Source organism: Populus alba, chromosome 4 (genome assembly GCF_005239225.2).
Source record: "Populus alba chromosome 4, ASM523922v2, whole genome shotgun sequence".
Classification (NCBI taxonomy): Eukaryota; Viridiplantae; Streptophyta; class Magnoliopsida; order Malpighiales; family Salicaceae; genus Populus; species Populus alba.
This window is the reverse complement of record NC_133287.1, coordinates 19,920,438-19,943,245: the sequence shown is the minus strand read 5'-3', so window position 1 is coordinate 19,943,245 and position 22,808 is coordinate 19,920,438. Positions and strand designations below refer to the sequence as shown.

Sequence of the window (22,808 nt, the reverse complement as noted above, 5' to 3'; positions counted from 1 at the left end):
ATTTGGTTAGCAAAATAGGCTTTTTGTCAAACTCCAAGTTCCTGAACACTAATTATATCTCGTTTTAATCGTTCTAATCTATGAAGAAAAAAACATGCAGATTGGCAAACTTTAATTACAGTTATGTGGAAGTGCCTCCTCCTTGAGACATTTTAAAATCCACCTACAAATCCTTTATTTGCTAATACAATAAGAAATATAACAATCTTCTTTCAGATTCAATTTAGTTATATGTGGCTCTTATAGCTGGTCTTGCAGATTCCTTTTTTTGATGGCATGCTCGAAGTATGGATACATGATTGCCCCTGGATGGTCCTCACTGCGACCAAGTCTGAGTAGGTTACCTATTTCATGCACAGCGTCTGATTGCAGGTCTAGCTCTACAGGTCCGGGATTGCTGCTCCAAGTTTCATGAGCATCAAAATGTTGCATTCCAATAGGTGGTCTAAAACCATGGGCATAGATTCCTCCAGGGCATCAATAGGTGGCACCTTACTTTAGGCCAACCCTAGTTGTGCTACGGGGGCAGGAAAAAAAGCACCAAACCTTGACCATTATGTCAACATGAACCCTGTGACATGCTATTAGAAAAGATAACATATAATTCATCGAGGATAAGCACGCAGCAGTATCTCCGAAGAAATCAATGGAACAAGTGCAATCCAATAAAATGTACATTTGAAACCTCGACATGTCATCTCTCCAAATAACACGGTAATCTAGAAGCCTGATACATGAACCCTCGGAACAATGCTTGTACATTGTACAAAAAGAAAAATCAAAGCAGAGTCAAATAGAGGGACGTGTATTTCTTAGTTTGAGCACCTGTGAGAGCCTACTTTCAAAAACTGGAACATTCGCCTGACAAATCAACCGCACTACAACTTGATGATTCCTAAATCACATTCCACAACACCACATGGATGGATCTCAAATGAAATTGGGAAGCTGATGTTCCTCGGATGATTGCAAACCGCTTTTTGGAAAAGATACAAGTGAAAAGTTTGGAATTAAAACACCACTTGGGAATTATATCATGTCACTTTAGAAGGGTTTTCCATAGGTTGTGATTCTTCGGATTTTTTTGAAGCGCCATCAATAACTATATTTCCTTACTCCAGCTTCCATAGCCTCCCTCTCAGCCTTCTCCTTGATTTCAGATGTATTCCTATTTTTTGGCCTCGTGCTTAACACTTGGCATGGAAGGTTCAAGCAGACGAGGACCAGCAGTGATCCAATGGATGACTAAGGCATTGAGCTGCTGTCGGTCTCTTTTCAGGCACAAAATCAAGTATTGGAACAAGGAAGTCAGTCATGTCATTAGCATCTTGCTCACTGAAATCATACTTCTCCATAAGCACCTTAGTAAGAGGCCAGAAACGCAACCTACGAATATGCCTTAAATCTCCATATCTATTGAAGAAATCCCGAGAATAGCGACCACCTAATGCAATCTGAGGAAAAGTATGCACAGAGTAAATGTTCACAGCAAGTACATAAAACCTAATACTGCATTGCTAATTTTGGTCTCATTCAGTTTATCCAGAAAAGAGATGATCTTGCAAATAAGCATGCAATCGAAATCAGTAAAACACGTGACACTCCTACCTTTGCGCGGCATCATGCCTAGAAGCTCCCATCATCAATGCCAAGTGATCCTGCAAGTATAATCTAGATGAGTTAGAACAAAGCAAAAATCAAGCAAGTGAGGGAAAGCTGAGCTTGGACCATAATGCAGGAAGCCACCGCCCACCCCCACCCCCCCCCAAAAAAAAAAAACCCACCACCATCCCAAAAAATCTTGTAAATGAAGCTAGAACCCGCGCACACAGTTTATATGTTTGGCATTCAGCAAAAAGAAAAGGTAACCCAAATTTGCAAGGAGCATGAAGTCTCAAGAAATCATCTAATGGGTGATTAATAAATCAGAGCCCAAAAGCAAAAGCTATTCTCACAAACCACGCTTATATTTTTTTTCCCTTTCTTTTTAATTATGTGTTGTGAAGCAAAATATATCTGGTTAAATTTAGTCTGATAAGGCCAAAAGCTACCCTCTAAGTTCTAACATCCACAACAGTTAGAGAATATTATATAGAAATGTAAATCCAATGAATTAGACACCACAAGAAGAAGAAAAATTCTGTTCACTGAAAAAAAAAAGGCGCTATTGTTTAATTAAACAGATGCATGGCAGAAAAGAATGAAAAGGGTAAGGCGAGAAAATATTGCAGCATCTTCACATACCTCATCTCTATCATAGTTGTCACCACTGTGAGGATCAAAAAGGACATCACCAGTGACAAGCTCAAAACAAATGCAAGCAAAGGACCATAGATCTGCTGGAGTAGAGTATTTAGATCCAAGAAGAACCTCTGGACACCTATACTGTCTTGTCTGAATATCACTTGTAAACTGTTTGTACGTCCAACAAGCATTTCCAAAATCGACCAATTTGCACTTTAGATCAGCAGCTGCCAAGAGATTTTGCCTCGTGGAGCGACTCCCCCTTCTACTGCGTTTTGCTTGACAAGCATCCTTCTGTCCATCACTGTTTGCTGAATCATCCTTAATCACAGAAACCATTTGATTGTTCCTCAAAAGAATCTTTCATTTGATTTCACATCAACATTAGAATCTTCAGGACTAGATGGTTTGGGATCGGCATCATTTTTCCAAAGAGGCTTCCTTCTGTGTACAAACTCTGAGCTGCCTTCTTAGCCTTCTTTCGGATTTTCTTCTTTTGATTCCTTGTCAAATCCCCATTCAAACTCTTAATTTCTTTCGAAGAACTAGATTCAGCCACAATTTTGTTCTTGTTGGTTGGAAGGATAAGAGGAGCACCTGATTTTCTCGGATCTTTTGATGGATCAATCATTGAGAAAAAGCAGGACATTCTCTGGCTTCAAATCGGTGTGTATAATTGAAAGCTGGCGATGCAAGTAATCCCAAACCCACCAGCATATGAAAGCATATCTCTTTGACCATGTGCAGAGGCACCCCGCGGTAACCACTATACTTAATAAGGCTCAAAAGGTTATCTCCTAAGTACTCAAAAAACCATACATACGTGCTGTCCATTAGGCCCTGAATGCTTAAAATGATCCAAAAGCTTGACGACACACTTTTTATCATCAGGATCTCCCTCAGCAATCTGTTTGAGGATCTTTATCTCATCCATCGCTGCCTCAGTGTAGTGCTGAGCACTCTTTTGAACTTTCAAAGCTACGTAACGCTGCAAACAATGAATTTCTCATGTTGTTAACAAAGTCAAACAATAAAAACTAATGACAACTTCCTCAATCATGAAATTATCTAATAAAGCACCTTATAACCTAAATCTTGAAGAGCAAAAAAATTCCTAGAAAAAAAAAAAAAACTTCATTGAATGTTGTTGCCTACAAACTCCATTAAATCCACAATCCATACCCTCAGTAGTTCATGATAACTCCAACACTGTCATCTTACTATCGTTTCTCTTTTTTTCCCCTCGTTTAAAGACTAAACAAACCCTATTATTCTATCCGATTAAAAATCTAGTGTTTCTTTCCATGATCTTCCTTAGCAACAAAAGGAGTCTTTAGAACAACAAAATAAAGGAAATCCAAACATAAGAAACTGGAATTTCGATTCCAAAACACACAAATTCCCCATTGTTTGATTAAAGAAGAAAAAAAGAAAAAGAAAAGGCCATAAAACATACCGATCCTTTGAATGTCCCAAGCGAGCCAAACAGTAGAGAAATGACCCCAACCAAGCTTGCTTTGCACCACATACCTCCCATTCTTGAAATGTATCACCAATTCTCACAGCATGATACCCTCCTCTCCTATAATCCTCCGTTCCCTCATCTTCTGAAGTGTAATCACTCTCTTCGCTTCGATCCCCATTCCTATCCTCTGCCATTGAAGCAACGACAGAAAAATCCAACTAATATAGAGTAGGTTGAAAAAATCTTCCAGGCTGCTAAGTCTCTGAGATTGCAAAACGGGTTTTCTGGTTAGAGAACAAAAACAAGAAATAAATGGATGGCTTTGGAGGTCAAAATCGACTAAGTAGTTTTGAGAGATTGGTTTTGATTGAATTTGACGAAGAAGTAGAAAATTGAGAAGACTGGAAGAGAAGCAGCAAACTTTTGTCGAAGCAGCAAACTTTTGTCAAAGGGGTTACTTTCAAGAGATGGGTGTTGAGTGAATTTGACAAGGAAGTGAATTTGCGAAGCAAAATAAAGAAATTTTACAGATGGGTAATTCAGAAATGGAATTTTGTTCAATTTTGGAGACAGAGGGAAAGGGAGGGAGGGAGGGAGAGAGAGGGTAAGTAACTGGTTCTTGAGTGTGGGTTGTGGTGGTGGTTGCTGCTGCTGAGGTAAAAACTAAAAAGTGAATTAGGGTTTTTGAGAGAGTTTTATAATACTTTGTAGTTACAGCTAGTCTTGCCGGGAAATTAAAGCAACGAACATTTACGATATGGGTTCAAGTAATCAAGTGGCGTATGATGATTCTGGGCCGGCCTGCGGGTTCCACTAATGAACATAGTTATTAAATCTGGAGTTGCCTCACAGGAATTTAAAATTTGGTGGCTAAAGCAGTTTGGATAAGGCTAAAAACTAAAATAAATAAAAACCTAGTAAAATTTAGTTGATTCATCAAGTTGACCAGTAATTTAAGTAATTTGACAAAACTCTAAATTGAGATTTTTTTTTTAATGTATTTTTTTTTTCTAGTTAAATGTTTTTTTTATATATTTTTTTAGTTGGTTATTAACTCTTTTTTTTTAAGTTCATTATATAAATAATAAAATAATGTTTTATTTTTTTCAATGTGAGATTTGAAACCTTTAGTATATATATTTTATGTTTATAAAAAAAAAATGTAATATGAGATTTTTTTTCTTTTCAATTGAATCTTTGTTTGCTTTTTTTTATTAATTTTATCCTATAACTTTTGGTTGATTTTGAACTGGTATTTGTAATTTTTTTTTATTTATTTTCTATAAAGTTATCATAATTTCAAACAATATTTTTTAACATTTGATTGGTGCTTAATTTTACAAGTGTTTATTTTTTTGTTATCATAACTAAGTAAAAAATTATTAAATTTAATTGAGTTTATGATTCAGATCACATGTTTAGTTGGTTAAGTCACAAAACCTAAGTCAATCTAATATGAAGTTGTTTCAACATTAAAAATGTGTGTGTGTTCTTGAATTTTATTTAAAAATTAAACCATATTTTTTACCGATTGTTAGGGTTTTTTTTTTTAACCGATCAAGTTGACTGGTAACTCTTATATGATTTAATTTAAAACTTAGGTTAGAAGTTAAATCATGAGTTTTTAAAGTTTACTTATTATGTTAGGTTTAATAACAACACCAAAAAATTATCTACAACCTAAATATTTTTATTAGATTAAAAAAAATATTGATCCAACCCGTAATATAGCGCAGCTCAATAAACTAATCTTTGATAAAGTATTTTCCAAGTAATAAAGTGGACAAATTTATTAAACAAGACTTGGTCCAAGATGTTTGAAGTTTATTGAGTCAATTTATTTTAATTTTTTTAAAAAATAAAAAGTTAAAATAAAACCATTTTAAAAAGAAAAAAATCAAAAATAAATTTTGATTGGATAGTCAGAATCATGGGTTGACTTTGACGTAAGCTTCTCCTTGATGTTTTTGTAAAACCAACTCAAATAAGATCTCGGGTCAACCCAATTCCACAACGGGAAAACCAGATTTAAAGCTCCATTAAAGGGGGGGGGGGGGGCACGATAAAGATGAAAACAATTACAAGTGATAGGACGTAGAGTGCGGGTTGGTTTATCTCCATATAATCACACTCACACACACACACACACACACACACACACACACATATATATATATATATATATATATGTTCAATGTCTCTATATAAACATCGAAGTCAAGCATATATTTGTCATTTTATCAAATAAATATTAACGAGTCTCAAACTCGAACACTTGAATCAAGTGATCCTTGTTTTTTACACGTTAATCAATCTCAAGAACATTCAATATTACATTTAATTACTTTATATTTAAAAAATATAATTTTTCAAACTATAAGGATTCATTAAAATTGGCTCTTGGTTTTTTTTTTTGGTAATCGTGGTCCTTGCTCATTTAATTTCTCAGCTATAAATTAAAATTCTATTTTATAGTAGCAACTTTTAAATTTAACATAGAAATAATCTCTAAATTCAAAAGCGAAATAAATCTAAATACTTAAGAATATGCCAACAAAACCTAAGAGGACAGTATAAAATATAAATAAAGTTTAACGGAGAAAGTTTTGAACATGTGAGAATATACCAATAAAATTATTTAAAAAATAATTTTTACCACAATATCATATATAAATATTTTTCATCACATTCAATATAAATATTATTAATTACATTCACTTCTTTAGGGACAAGCAAGAAAACCAAAAAATCAATTAAACTAAAAAAATTAAAAACAACCAAAACCGTTAAAAAATCGATTAAAATTTTGAAATAACTAATCGGTTAGGTTTGGTTTTATAAACCTGACATTAAAAAAACCAAACCGAACCTAAATTAAAAAAACCCGAGTCAAACCAGAAAAAATCAAGGTATATTGAAAAAAAATTAAGTCAAAACTAATTTAAACTGGTTTTTTATTTTTAAAAAATCAAACCAAACCGAAATAATGAACCCTACACTCCTCTCTCATTGCATTTCTTTTCAAATGCAGAGGAAATTATTTCCGCTCTCAACACTCAATGCCCTTACCCTACCCTCCAAACCCCCTAACTCAAAATACTCAACAAGATTCCTTTCTCATCATTACAAATTTCTTCAACATTTTTCTAAATTCCTCTCTACACTCCTCCAACACCCTTCTATCTTCGATGCTAATCTCAAATTCATCTTAAATACCCTTGTTCGATGCTCAATATTTTAGCATGCTCGTGATGTCAAGTGCTTCAAATCACCAATCCAACATGTTTGGAGAAGGGATTTAATTGGAATATGTGTTGGCGATCAAGAACAATAAAAAATAATTTAGTTATAAACGAATTAAATGTCACGATGAAATTATTGGGGCTTTTGTGTTATGATATTTCTTAAAAAAAACAATCTATTTTTGAATTTAAGAGTGTTTCAAAAGCATTTTATAAAAAAGTTAAATTGAATTTATTTTTTTTATTTGTTTCAAGTTAATATATTTTTTTTATATTTTTAAATCATTTTGATATGCTGATGTCAAAAATTATTTTTAAAAAAATAAAAAAATATTTTACAATAAAAAATATTTTAAAAAGTATTTAAATCATCACCCTCCGAAAGGCCCTCTACGAATAAAATATAACAAAGGCATAGCAATATGTTCAATGCTGAAGAAGGGTGGTGGGTATTAAAAAACAAAAACCGAGGTAGAAAATGGCCTTGAATCTGCCTGAAAAGAAAAAGGATATCTAGAAGCCCATTAAAGGCTAGATTAAAAAAACCTAAGCCCGTAAAAGCCATTTTCAAGGTCCAAATTTGACTGAGGCAATGTGGCCTTCTAGGCAGATTTGAGAATGTTAATTTTCTAAGCCCACCGGGCTACAAATTACGGTTGGTTCGTTCTCTTCTTAAACTTTTTGTTCGGCCTTACAAAAAATCACAAGCCAATGGACTTTGAAAATTAACCTGCCCAGTTTATTATCAATGGGCTTTAAAAAATAAAAATTAACTTGCCCAAATTATCGTATGTGCCTTGAAAATAACTTGCTTGATTTATTAATTATATTTGACTGGGTACACATAGCAAATATATTTAAAACGCATAGAGATGCTGGTTGATGGGCGTCACAAACGTTGAAAGTTCCCACCCTATATTATATAATTTAAATGCAATGATCTTCGTGTATGTGGCAGATTTAATTAACCATTCAAAAATTTAAATTAAACTAGCACTGATGCCTTTTTAGAATAGAAATAATTACTCCAATAAAAAGAAAGTGGATTTTAATTAATGGAAAGCTTGGTAATATTTTACCTGGCAAGATATAGAGACAGCTAACATAAAATAAGAGAACGATCCTTCGTTTACGGCAATCCCATCAGTCTGGTAGAAATCATGAAACTATCGAGACAAGTGTCTGCAGAACTCAGTGCTATTATTCCCGGCCATAGAAGCATCTCCAATTGTTAAATAAATAACTAAAAATAAAAAAAAAATATTTTAACTTTATTTTATTTGTTTTTCATACTCAAAAAAAAAAAAATCAAATTAAATACTAAAATGACTTTTCTTTTCCACAAATATTATTCCAATATATTTCTCAAAAGAGCTAAAACTAACAAAATAAGACCAACAGAAGAATAAATCAATTAAATCTAGTCATGTAGAAAAAAAAAATAACATCAAAATCTTTAAAAAAATAAAACACTTATTTATTCCACTCTAATAGAATTGGCTTTTCAAGTGGTTTTTTTCAATACACATGGTAAAAAAAAACTATATTTATACTATTTAAAATGATATTTTATCAATTTACCTATTTTAAATAACATCTTTCATTTGGAAATGCATTTCAAAAACGCTTTTGAAAAAAATTAATTTTTTTTATTTTTTTATTAACTTCAATTTAATATGTTTTTAGTGTTTTTAAATTATTTTGATATCCTGATGTAAGTGATTTTTAAAAAATAAAAAAATATTATTAATATGTATTTTGATACTAAAAATTATTTAAAAAATAACTATAATTACACTGCGAAAGTTGTCAAATACCTGTCCTTATTTTCAGACCAAAGATAGTACTGAAAGATTAGTTTCAGCCATCAATTTCTCCTATCCAAGACAGAGTTATTGGCTACGTTCAACACAGAAACAAGCAAAACCCAGAAACAAAATGAACATAAAAGGGAAAAAACAAGTGAAGAACACCAAGTATAAAACTGGGAAGCTAAGAGGTTTATTGATGGTGGATTTGGATTTCATAACATACAAGAATCTCTTATAATGAAATGTCAAATAACATTCGATATTTGATTATCCAACCCATGAATGCCAATTATCCAGCAGAAAAACAAAAAACACGGGGCCATCTTCTCCACATTGCATTCAATAGGCTTCTTCATGGTCAAAAGAACTCATGTTCTTCCACACAAGTTAATCTCCATGAACCCGCAATGGACCATAAACAAAACCCGGTTTGAATTTGTACAATTCCTGTCAAAGTACAAATCCGATTCCATAATCTATCACTATCAGGTTCAATGGCCCTAGAATTTTTAGCCCTTTACCACCGTCATAGTACAATCCCACAGCAAATTACTTTATACCATGCACCAATGATGCATCATCCATCATGTACCTATTTGAGATGGACTCCTCCAAAACCCAGTATTGTTAAACTGGTCCCACATTTCCTTCTCCAAAACAACGGCATCAGTTTCACCATTAGGATCATGATTATGCTGATCACAACATTTCCCTTTCTCCATAATCTCTCTAGCCTCCTTCTCCCATCCCTCATCCCTGGACGGACCACTGCTCGCGCGAGACAGCAGGGACCTTTCTTTCTGCTTTCTTCTCAAACGCTGTCGTTTCTTGGCTTTCTTACATAAGGAAACCGGCACCTTATAGACGGCTAAAACAAGAAGGTTTATCACCGTGCATGGACAGCAGCAACAAACCGCCGCACACCCCGCAGCCGTGCCACCTGCCACCTCACCAAAACTCTGCGTTTTCGCCCTTGCCGGTTTCCTCTCCCTCCTCTCTCCTCCCGGCACCATCTTTGACCCTGTCTTTTCCTTCAACAAAGGCTGCAACCTTTGGCTTGAAGAAGGCGATCGCAGAAGAAGTCCCTGTCGAATCATACTGGGTCAACTCAGCCAGCCCAGAAATTTTATAAAAAATCCAAGACTCTCCTTTTCCTGGGTTCTTGAGGTGGGAAATTCCTGGGCATTAAAGGGTCTCAGGAGTTATTTAAACAAAGTTTCAAGAAAGGGCACAACTTTCTTGAAAAAAGCCATTTTTTGATAGCCAAGAAAAGGGAAGAAAGTCGGGGTTTTCTTTCTTTCTTTCTCCCTCTGTTTGGAGTCTTGAGAGAGATTAAACAGATCGAAGAGGAGGTATTAATAAGGGAATGATCAGGTTTAAATGGCTGAAGAAGCGGGGATAGGAAACGAGACGAGAGGCAAGGCGAGTAAAGGGGTGGGTTTTGTCCTTTTAGACGCGGACATGAAGAGTCTTTTGTAGAGCTTTGATTAGGTATTTATGTTAATTTGTTATCTGTTATTGATATATGATTGGTCTCTTTTTGACCCCATGAAATTAAGAGTGAAAAAAAAGGCCCGTGGAAAGGAAACCGCAATATTCATCTATTAACTTTGACGGTCTGATATTATAAACACGCTCATAATGTTCTGGAACTTTTTTTCAAACTTGTGCTTGGGACATCCAACCATCCGAGTTCAATAATTTTTATTTTTTAAATTTATTTTAAAGTTTTTTGAAAAATAAAACCAAAAGAGAACCAAGAAATGGCTTGTGACCCGACACATGTGGGTCATTACAAGGAAAAGCTCGGTCGCATGAGTAGGCCTTCATGTCTAGGCTTGTGTGTTTGGGCTTGATAATATTTTTTTGATATTTTAAAAAGCTAAGCAACATTTTTTTTTAAAAAAACACAAATAACATGTTGCTTGCTAGCTAAGATTCCAACGACCTAGTGATGACTAGAAAATCAAGGGAGTACATTTTTTGTAAAAAAATAATAATCTAATTTTAAGTTATTTGAACCCAAAAGTACTTCACCAATATTCTTGGAACACCCATAAATCAATACATCAACTCAAAATACCTAAAAAAAAATAATAAAAAAAAACAAAATCAAAATAAGTTATATTTATCTTTCTTGGTTTTAGAATTTTTTTAAAAGAAATATTGAGATTTTAAACAACTATCAAGCTATTCTCATCTCATAGAACCCGTGGACATCAAAAAAATACATTTTGGTGGTCAGAAATGACTTGAATGACGATCTTCTCTCTCATAGCCAAAATATAGCAACTCCTCTTTCTCTTCTCTCCATAACTAGGGACTGTAAAATATTATAAATAAATTTTTGTACCAAAACTAATTTTTTTGAATTTTTTAAATGAATCTAATTTGTCTAATTTGTAATATTTTTTAAAGTTTAAGTATCTAAGTGTATTGTTAAAACAATTTATAGCACGTTATCCATGTTTGATGTCCTTTTTCATTTAAGCCCTTGTCATTCAATTCTATCATTGCATAAGAATTAAAAAACAATTGATCTTCAATTATAATTAAATCACTTAAAATAAAATTTTAAGGACTAAAATGAATTATTAAAAAAATAAATAGTATATTTATTATTTTTTATGAGTATGTGAATAATATTGGCTCAACAGTATTTAGCACACGCATTTTAGTTTTTTAGTTAATAATAGAAGGTAAAATTAGAAAGTTTGTTGCTTTGTTTTGGGTAATTTGTTAGATTGTATTTATTTATTTTTTGGTGCTATTTTTGTTTTTTTTTAAACGGTCAACAAGAAACTACAGAAATTGGTGGCGAGGGTGGCAATGGATGGTCAGATCATTATATTTTGGGTATACCTTTTCTTTTAACATAATATATATATATCAAAATAGAAAAAAGTTAATTCATAAGAAGAAATATCAAGAATATGATAAATAGAAACAAAAGAATCATAAACCATTAGAACGGTGAAAGGCTGAAAGCCATCAATTCCAATAAAAAGAAAAGAGAAAGAACAAGAACCATCAATAACTCCCCACATTAACCATCTGACTGAATGATTCGTTGTGATCTATTCTTGTTTTTTTTTTTTGTTCTGTTCTTGCAAAATACAGATATTTGTTTAAATCATCATATTTTGTTTTAATTTTCATCTCAAATTGTTTCAACTACGTAGATATAATGGTTCAATCTTGCCAAAATCTCAAAATGATTGAAACTAAGACATTCAATCAGGTTAGATATGGAGATAGGTTAGGGTTTACCCGACCCACCTAACCCCACCTCACTAGATTTTCTTAAACCTTTTTTTTTTTTTTTTTAATTTTGTGAAATTATAAATTCAGTTTTCAATATAATTTATGGATTTTTACCTTACATACAAAGGATTTTATGTAAAGATTTGAAATTTAGGTTATTTGTTGATTTTATAATTCATAAAGAAACATATAATTTTTACTTTTTTTAAAAATATAGGCAGGGATCCATGGGTAAAGAAAATCCTCAACCGAAGTTTGAAATAAAAATAGTAACGATTTAAAATATTTTTTATTTATAAATTATTTAAAATAATTTTTTTTTATTTTTAAAAAATTATTTTTAATATTAACACATCAAAACAATCTGAATATATATATATATATATATATATATATATATATATATATATATATATATATTTTTATAAATTTTTTTATATATATAAAAATGTTAAGCAAAAGAAAAATAATTTTAAAATTTAAGCCAAACACACCCTAAATGCGAAGACATGATGAGTTTTGATATTCTGGCTCGGATGCGAATAAAAGAGCCCTAATTGAAACAAAGTTTTTTTTTCAAGTCAACAAGTCTTCTTCAGTGGATTGCTGACAACAAAGTTCATATCCTTGGGAATGAAATCTTGCAAATCACGCCATGGAAAGACACCAAGTTCAATTACTTTGGATCTTCTCTTTCTACTAATGTAAATGCCAACAGCTCCGAGAAATCAAGTAACGAAAGCATTAATGCAGAATCACATGCAGAGCAAGTTATGGGTATCTGTCTTTCTTTACCCAATGAATACATGTACCCCTCGTTATCTCTCCATCCCTAGGGTTTTCCTTTTCATCTCTATCCTCACAATACTTTCCTGTCCTCGCATCAAGGACGCACTTACTACCCCCTACAAGTTGAGCATGTAGGGCATAGCAATGATGAATCAAAATTATTATTCCTGCTCTACCTCCCGATGACGCCTAGCCGGTGGAGGATGACGGCTAGGATCAACATGCAAATGGCAAGGATCATACCAGGTCTTCCCAGTAACCAGTTCTTTGCCTTCTTTGCACCTTCAGCTCCTCTTTGGATCCTATCAGCCCATCGCATCTGCAGCAATTAATGGGAAAAATCATTATATATTCATAATGAAGCGGGGCAGTCATAACTATGAAACTTATGAAGCGTTATTTCAGAACAAACGTGTGAAAAAAATAAAAGTTTACGTACAGAAGTAATACACGAGAGAGAAAATTCTTGTAGTAATATTTGACCCCAATTAATTTTATAGATGTAAGCTGGACCAGGTTGGGGTATCTTGAAAGAAAAGCACATAATTTCATTGGAAGTAAGCATGGCGAAGAAGGTACCATTTTATCCAAGTCCTCTGGTGATAAAGATGCCATGGCCTGTTGAGCTTTAGCTGCATCTTCTTGAGAAAGTTTTATTCCAAACTGCTCACTCATGTTAGCCATCATCTCTGGGCTCATATTCTTCATCATTGACGTGAACATCTGCCAATTTGCAAGCAACCAGACATTACAACACAAACAATCAGCCATGCATTTATATAGTATTCTTATATTGTTTTTAAATTTTTTAAGCAAGAAGATAATATTGTGTGATGTATATTACAAAAGTTCAAATTATCTCTAAGCCTTTCTTTACTGTAGCATGGAAATTTTCTGCAGGAAATTATAAGTCAGAACAATCTCTAAAAGAGATATTTTGAATTGCAAATAATACATGTTTTGAAAACCTGAAAGTACATGCTGTTAGCATTGTCAATATATTCTCTTTTATTTCATCTCTTTAATAGCTGTCAGTCTTTCCTTTATAGCTGTCAGTATATTCTATTTCTTTCATAGCTGTCACTATATTCTTCTTTCTTTGTTTAATTTCTGTTATAGCTGTATATCCCTTGATTCTCTCTAAAGTTCTCAATTATTGTCTAGGCCTAGTATTAAAGGATATGATTATGTTTTTCTAGAATTAAGGGATTTGATACTTCTTGATGTATATATATATTGTAACTCTCTTAGTGAATGGTAAGAAAACATTTCCAGAATTTCTCTTGTATTATCTTGTCATGGTATCAGAGCTATACCTTTGAATTTGTATCCCAAAATCAGGTTCTTTCTTGTTGTTTTCGATTTCTGGATTATTCTGGATCAGTCCTAGATACAGAGGACTCTCAGTTTCTTGGTTCTTTTGGTTTGGTTCTTGGTTGTCAGCTGAGGTCTGTATTCTCCTGGTTCTGTGATTTTTTTTTGTGTATCACTACAAAGATGTCAAACAATTCTGATCTGTTTGGTGTCCGATTTACTGGGAAGAATTATTCAGCTTGGGAATTTCAGTTTCAAGTCTTTGTCACAGGAAAAGAATTGTGGGGTCATGTGGATGGGAGTGATCCAGCCCCTACTGATGCTAAAGAACTGTCTTTATGGAAGGTCAAGGACGCTCGGGTAATGTCCTGGATACTAGGGTCAGTCGACCCCTCATTATTCTGAATCTGAGGCCATACAAAACAGCAAGAACCATGTGGGAATATCTGAAAAAGGTTTACTATCAAGATAACAATGCTAGACGTTTTCAATTAGAACACGACATCTCTAATTATTCTCAAAGCAATCTTTCTATTCAGGAGTATTATTCTGGTTTTCAAAATCTATGGGCAGAATATACTGATATCATTTATGCCCAGATTCCAGTAGAATCCCTCTCGGTTATTCAGAAGGTGCATGAGCAAAGCAAGCGTGATCAATTTCTCATGAAATTGAGATCTGAATTTGAGATTACTCGCTCAAATTTGATGAGCCGAGCTCCCTTGCCTTCCTTGGATGTTTGTTTTGGGGAATTACTGCGGGAAGAACAGCGAATCCTTACACAAAGTACTCTAAAGCAGGACAACCCAGCTGCAGTTGCCTTTGCTGCCCAAGGAAGAGGTAGAGGCCGGAATATGGGCAATGTTCAGTGTTATAGTTGCAAGGAATATGGCCACATAGCTAACAATTGTAGAAAGAAGTTCTGCAATTATTGCAAACAGCAAGGGCACATTATCAAGGAGTGTCCCACTCGTCCTCAAAACCGGAAAATACAAGCCTTTCTAGCGGTGGTATCTGAAAACTCATATGTGACAGTCGCTACCAGTTCTCTTACTCCAGAAATGGTGCAGCAAATGATCATTACAGCCCTCTCGGCCCTAGGGCTACAAGGTAATACTTCCAATTCACAACTTTGGCTTGCTGATTCCGCTGCTTCAAATCATATGACCAACTCATCAAGTATGCTTAAGAATGTGCGAGAATATCATGGTTCATCACAAATTCAGGTTGCTAATGGTGGTCATATACCCATCACTAAAATTGGAGATATTGATCCCACCTTCACGAATATTTTTGTATCACCAGAACTGTCTACTAGCCTTATTTCAATTGGTCAACTGGTGGATGATAACTGTGATGTGCATTTTTCTCGTAATGGTTGTCTTGTGCAGGATCAGGTGTCGGGGAAAGCAATCGCGAAGGGGCCTAAAGTTGGACGCTTATTTCCGCTGAATTTTTCCATTCCTAGTTGTCTTTCTTTTGCATGCTCGAATGTTCTCAATAAAAGTGAAGTCTGGCATAAACGTTTAGGCCATCCAAATTCTGTTGTTTTATCGCGATTGTTGAATTCTGGTTTGTTGGGAAATCAAGCTAAATTTTCTTCTCTTGATGCTTTGATTGATTGTTCAACATGTAAGTTAGGTAAGAGTAAAACTCTTCCTTTTCCTTCTCATGGTAGTCGTGCCACAAAATGTTTTGATATTATTCATAGTGATGTTTGGGGACCTTCACCGATACTTTCTCATGCTCATTTCAAGTACTTTGTAACTTTTATTGATGATTATAGTAGGTTTACTTGGGTATACTTCCTACGTTCCAAATCTGAGGTTCTTTCCGTCTTTAAGACATTTCTTGCCTATGTTGAAACCCAATTTTCTACTGGTATTAAGGTATTAAGATCTGATTCGGGTGGGGAATATATGTCACGTGACTTTCATGATTTGTTACTACAAAAGGGCATTATTTCACATCGTTCTTGTCCATATACACCTCAACAAAATGGGGTTGCTGAGCGTAAGAATCGACATTTGTTGGAAGACACTCTAGACCGCTATAAAGCTCGGTTGGTTGCTCTGGGGAATCGACAAGAATATGGGGTGGATTATGAAGAGACTTTTGCCCCTGTAGCCAAAATGACTACTGTGCGCACTATTATTGCCATTGCTGCTTCACAGGGTTGGCCACTTCATCAAATGGACGTCAAAAATGCATTTCTTCATGGTGATCTCAAAGAGGATATTTATATGGCACCTCCACCGGGTTTGGTTTCATCTTCTAAATCGGTTGTTTGTAAATTGAAGCGGTCTTTGTATGGTTTGAAACAAGCTCCCCGGGCATGGTTTGACAAGTTTCGCACTACCTTGCTTCGCTTCTCTTTTGTGCAAAGCAAATATGATTCTTCATTATTTCTTTGCACAACATCTACTGGGTATGTTTTTCTACTTGTTTATGTCGATGACATTGTCATTACAGGCACTGATTCGACGTTGATTAGCAGACTTCAGCAACACCTTCGGGATTCCTTTCATATGACGGACCTTGGTTCTCTCACTTACTTCTTGGGTTTGGAGGTTCATTCTTCCTCTTCTGGTATTTATGTGCACCAACAGAAATACACTCATGATTTGATTGCTTTGGCCGGTCTTCAAGCTTCTTCTCCCGTAGATACTCCTTTAGAGGTGAATGTTAAGTTTCAAAGTGATGTTGGGGATCTTCTTCCTAATCCATCTTTGTATCGACAACTTGTTGGCAGCTTGAATTATCTTACTATTACTCGACCTGATATCTCCTTTGCTGTTCAGCAAGTCAGTCAATTTATGCAATCTCCTCGTCATCTACACTTAGCAGCAGTCCGTCGCATCATTCGATATCTACTTGGTTCTTCTAACCGTGGTCTATTCTACCCAGCTGGATCTCCTCTTAGTCTTGTTGCATACAGTGATGCAGATTGGGCTGGTTGTCCTGATACCAGACGCTCTGTTACAGGTTGGTGTATGTTTCTTGGTGATTCCTTGATTTCTTGGAAAAGTAAGAAACAAGTTCAAGTCTCCAAATCCTCGACCGAATCTGAATATCGCGCCATGTCCGCTGCCTGCTCAGAGATTGTTTGGCTTCGTGGCCTGCTTGCCGAGATGGGATTTCCGCAGACTACTCCTACTCTCCTGCATGCAGACAACACGAGTGCTATTCAGATTGCTACGAATCCTGTCTTCCATGAGCGCACCAAACATATTGAAGTGGATTGTCACTCTATCCGCGAAGCCGTCGATGCTCATGTTATTTCTCTTTCACATATCTCCACTGATCTCCAGATTGCTGACGTGTTCACCAAATCCATGACTCGACCACGACATCAGTTTTTGGTTGGCAAATTGATGCTTAGTAATCCTCCAGCATCAATTTGAGGGGGGATGTTAGCATTGTTAATATATTCTCTTTTATTTCATCTCTTTAATAGCTGTCAGTCTTTCCTTTATAGCTGTCAGTATATTCTATTTCTTTCATAGCTGTCACTATATTCTTCTTTCTTTGTTTAATTTCTGTTATAGCTGTATATCCCTTGATTCTCTCTAAAGTTCTCAATTATTGTCTAGACCTAGTATTAAAGGATATGATTATGTTTTCCTAGAATTAAGGGATTTGATACTTCTTGATGTATATATATATTGTAACTCTCTTAGTGAATGGTAAGAAAACATTTCCAGAATTTCTCTTGTATTATCTTGTCACATGCATGCACAGATCAGATCATTTCAAAATGACCAAAATAAATAAAGAGATTCTATGGCATGCAAAGGGAAATCTTATTGGGGTAAGAATTCAATAACTCAGAAACACAAAGGAAAGAAAAGCCCATACCTGCTGCATAGCTGGATCTTTCATTTGATTTCTCATCTGTTCTTGCATATCAGAAGTTGAGGCAGGAAAGCTTGATGGAGGAGCATTTCTCAAACTTGAAAAGAAATCACCTGAGGAACTAGTTTCACTAATGCCATTATTCCCATTAACTGCAAATTTTTCTCGAGTTTCTGTTGATTTTGACCTAGCACCCGAACTTGACCTGTCAGTGTTTAAAGCTGAAGCAGCAGCTGGAACTGAGCCATTTCCTCTCAAAGAAGATGCCATTTCAAACATTTTCTGAAGCTCTTCTGGTGACATCTTATTCATCGTATCACTTGCTGTTTTGAGCATGTCCGGTGTCACATTTGGAGGAACCACACTAGATTTGAAGCCATTAAAACTGCTATCTGAAGATCCACCTGCAGTAAAAGGAGTCGCCCCTTGAAATGAGGAAGCCATTTGAAGCATTCTTTGAAGCTCTTCGGGTGACATCTTGCCAATCATATTTGAGGCAGCCTTAACCATGTCAGGAGAAACCTCTCCAGCTTTTGCCCCATTTAAAGCAGCCAAAGTTTCAGGATCAGCATTAGATATGAAATTTTGGAATGACCTACAATCAGACAGAAGGGAAAAACAGAAAATCAAAACAAATTGAAAACCAAGCTTAATATCTAATTTTATGGTTGATTGACAGCAAAAGAAGGCTACACTGCCGCAAGAAAACAACCTCCAGCCTTAAGATGTTAGACAGAAAAATACTAGGCATGCTGACCTTGTATTGTTATTTCATTAATCAAAACAAATTGGGCATGTTTTCATAAGTTTTCCCTGACTCCATGTCAAACTTACAAATAATTTCCATTACAGTAACACCACCAAAATCAGAGATATTTTGTGACAAATACAACCAAATATGGCAGCAATTATTTTGCAGGAGAGACTGCAATTAACATTCCATGTAATCCTTCATTGCAGAAATAAAATTCTGGTAACTTACACTAATGAAAAAGAAGGATCAATTAACATGAATTGATCCCTAGGGGGAATAAAAACTTAACATTCCATCTAATATCTCTGCTGTACAATCTCTAGAAAGGAAACAGGAGGATAGTTGAAAACATAATACCAGTGCCAACATATAAATACATAAAATCAATGAATTTTTAGATGTATTAAAAATAACCTTATAGCTTCAGGATCATCTTTCAACGCCTCCAGGTGCTCTGAATTAGTTGCTGAACTCCCATTGCGACCTCCCTTTCCACTTTTAGATATATCAGCACTTTCCCGTGGTTGCTTGACTTGATACTCTGTTGATGTACTCTTGAGGTTTTCAGAGGAGACAGTCTCAGCTTCATCAGTTATTTCTTCAATTATCACTCCTATCAAACAAGTTGAAATCAATTGTCAATTGAGAATTTGAAAGTGGAACCTGCAACTTTTAGGTGTGTTTGAAGAAAGTCGAGCATCAAGAAAAAATAAAGGAAAATAAAATACCCCTTGGTGCATGATGGCCACCTTCCCGAGCCAATCTTTCCTCAGCATTCCTGTATTAACAATTAACTTTACAATGAACATGTTGTATTAAACACTAGCACCATTATTTACATTTTGTTGGAAATTCTAACACATTATATACAACACAGAGGAAGGTCAGAAGATTTGGAAATTCCTCAACATTAATCAGAGGACAGGAAACTTAACAGTGAACTACTGAGGACATGACAACGAGAATGCAAAAGCTAAAGCTAAAAACTCAACATGGAAAAGACTCCATACTCTTTAACAAGATGTAAACCATATGGGAAGTAAATATCAAACTGTACAACTTCCAGCCAGCCACTGGTCTAAGAATTCCAGATGAAATAATACCTTAGAATGTCTGCAATGGTTTCCTCATCCGGGGAAACTTCATGTGCTTTTCTAAGATCAGATACAGCATCCTAACATATATCAGGGAATCATTAGATATCTTATCAAACAACAAACAGCGAAATCACCACTACTACCATTTGCAAGCTATGCACAAACAAACTTACTTCCAGTTGTCCTAGTTCACTGTAAGCTTGACCCCTTCTATAAAGAGCTTTAACATTATTGGCATCATATCCCAAAACCTGAAGTGATACAGCAATCCAATCAGAAAGAAGAAAGACACACAAAAACAAAATGATTTGCAAGCAAAGGAACAAACCCTATTCATATCAACAATGTATATTATAAGTATAATTATTATTACTATCCATTCTCTATGTAAACTGAATTTGTTAGTGGATTGTTGTACCTCTGAGCCCTCTTTTATGCATTCATTGTACTGCTTTGTTTTCAAGTAGCAAGACATTAAATTAAGAGAGCATGCTAACCAAAGTGTTCTGCCTTTGGAGGATGGAATTCCTTTTAGATTTTGCTTTGCCTAAGAAATAAGGGAGGAAAAGAATTTCATCAGTTCAAAATCCATAAGACATGCCAACTAGAAGAACTGATACTTATAAAATAAGAAAGATAAAGATGCAGCACTTACAAGCAAATATTTCTGCAAAGCATCATTGAACTTTCCCTGGCTATGCAGCTCATTACCCTGCCAAAGGAGATTCAATTACATAAGTTAAATAAACACAGCGACATCTTCAATAGCAAAATCAGCACTAGTTACCCTTCTGCATTTACACTAGTAAGTACATTAACCACTACTAAAATCCAATATGCACACAAAGAGCAAATCATCTGATTTATGATTTAAATTTACCTGTTTCTTCAACATCTGCGCCGCATTTATTTCATATGTTGTCTGTGCATCAGCACGAGCACGCATAGCAGCAATCTCTTCAGGTGATGCATTCATCATTTTCTCACCAATCTCCGCCATCTCTTCAGGGCGCGTATGCTTCAACTGTTCTGCTGCCTGTTTCAAGTCATCAGGCTTCATATTCTTCATACTTTCAGATGCCATTCTCACCAACTCAGGATTAGACATTACCTGCAATCAAAACCAATACGACCAGAGATGTAAACAACACCAGATACACTGGCAACCAGTTTCTAGTGATCTATTACACAAACTCAGTTCAGGTTATATGTTTAAACACAGCCACAGCACTACAATCTATTCATCTTAAGTGCTTAATGACCCATTATTGAACGGTTACTTTCCATCTAAGTCAATGCCCCGAATCAAAGAACTAAACTTGCAGTATCCGAAGACTAAAATCTTCACCGATTCAAACAAAGCAAAGAAAAAAAAATAAAACCCATAATTTAAAATCAACAAAAAATCACGAACACAAAATTAACAGCCAAGATTCAGGCTTTCCATGCTAAAACAATCACCAAATCAAAATTCATAAACAAAAAGCAGTTCCCCTCAAAATTGAACTAAACTACACGTCAATCCATTCAAATAAAAACAAAACCACATCAAAATTATCCTTAGAACAACAAAAACAAACGAACCTGTTGTTGGATCCTGGCCAAATCCGCGGGCGTCATTCGACTCATCTGTTCCTGAGCAATTTTTATCAGTTCGGGATCCATCATTCCATTAAACATCTTCAATTCTCTCTCTCTCTGTCAACTTATTCTTGAACAGATAAAAAAGAATCGGAGAACTAAAACTAGAGGAACAAGAATGTAGGAAAGGAAAAGAAGCTTTTTAAGAGAGCTGTTAATTAGAGAGAGAGAAAGGAATTTTATGTTTCGGAAATATTTTTAACAATTTTTAAAGCTTCTTTATTTTTTTAAAATTAATATATATATATTTTTATTTTTTTATTATTTTGATATATAAAAAGCATCTTCAATAACAAATATAAAAAACCTATTTTGAAGACCTAAATTTATAAAAATATCATTTTAAATAATATAAATATTATTATTTTTTATTATTATATCTACTGAAGAGCCAATTATATTGGAATGGAAAAATAAATGTTTTATTATTTTTTAATAAGTTTGATGTTATTTTTTTCATATAATTATATTTAATTTGTTTATTTTTTTAGTGGTTCTATTTTATTGATTTTGATTTTTTTGAAAGATATATATAAATAATATTTATGAGAGAAAAAAAATATTTTAACATTATTTTTGAAGGGTGTAAAATAAACATAAAAGAGCTAAAATAATATTTTTTTAATATTTAGCTTTTCATTCAGCACATTTGTTAAATACTTTAATATTAAAATTAAATTTTAAAAAATAAAAAATATTATTTTAATATATTTTAAAATAAAATATAATTTAAAAAATAACCATTCTAAAATTCCCTAACACTTTTTAAGTAAATTTGTTATTGGATTCAGGTTTTATTATTATTATTATTATTATTTTATGTTTTGGATTTTGGAATGGTAAAGCCTCTTCGGTAGCCGACCAAAGCAGAATGGAATTAGAATCGTGAACCCTAATATATATAGTGACTAGCGAATAAGTCCTTGATCTTTATGATCTTTCTGATTGTCCCCCTTCCAGGTTTTCCCTTGTTTAATTAGGTCATCTATATCTCATTTTAAATTAATTATAAGAACCTAAGTATTGTATCCAATACGGTATATATGCTAGATATATGTTAGTATTGCATCAATCATTAAAAAATCATTGTTATACTATATTATAATATTTTATTTCAGGTTTGGGATTAAAAATAAGCATAGATTAAATTTTTCTTTGTTAATGCACGGAATAAATTGTATTTACTTTTTTTTTGTTTTAGTTTGATTTTTGTATAAATAAACACATTTACTATGATTGACTTGATAAATATATATTTTTTATTTCATTTGAATTATTTTTCAAGTGAAATAAAGAACAAAAAATATCATATGTATGCACTAACAAATCGTC

At 34.1% G+C, this 22,808-nt stretch overlaps 1 protein-coding gene and 1 pseudogene across 1 annotated transcript; both read right to left on the bottom strand.

Annotated features, from left to right (window-relative positions):
- Positions 1-579: 579 nt before the first annotated feature.
- LOC118030176 (uncharacterized) lies at positions 580-4,566 on the bottom strand (annotated as a pseudogene).
- Positions 4,567-12,745: 8,179 nt separating this feature from the next.
- LOC118030174 (outer envelope protein 61) lies at positions 12,746-21,667 on the bottom strand. Its single transcript, XM_035034164.2, has 11 exons — positions 21,420-21,667; positions 20,716-20,946; positions 20,491-20,547; positions 20,254-20,382; positions 20,009-20,086; positions 19,842-19,912; positions 19,467-19,516; positions 19,153-19,351; positions 17,988-18,579; positions 13,395-13,538; positions 12,746-13,134 (listed from the first exon to the last, which is right to left on the bottom strand). The coding sequence occupies exons 1-11, from the start codon at positions 21,513-21,515 to the stop codon at positions 12,988-12,990; spliced, it is 1,794 nt and encodes a 597-aa protein (XP_034890055.1). The 5' UTR covers positions 21,516-21,667; the 3' UTR covers positions 12,746-12,987.
- Between the last annotated feature and the right edge of the window lie 1,141 nt (positions 21,668-22,808).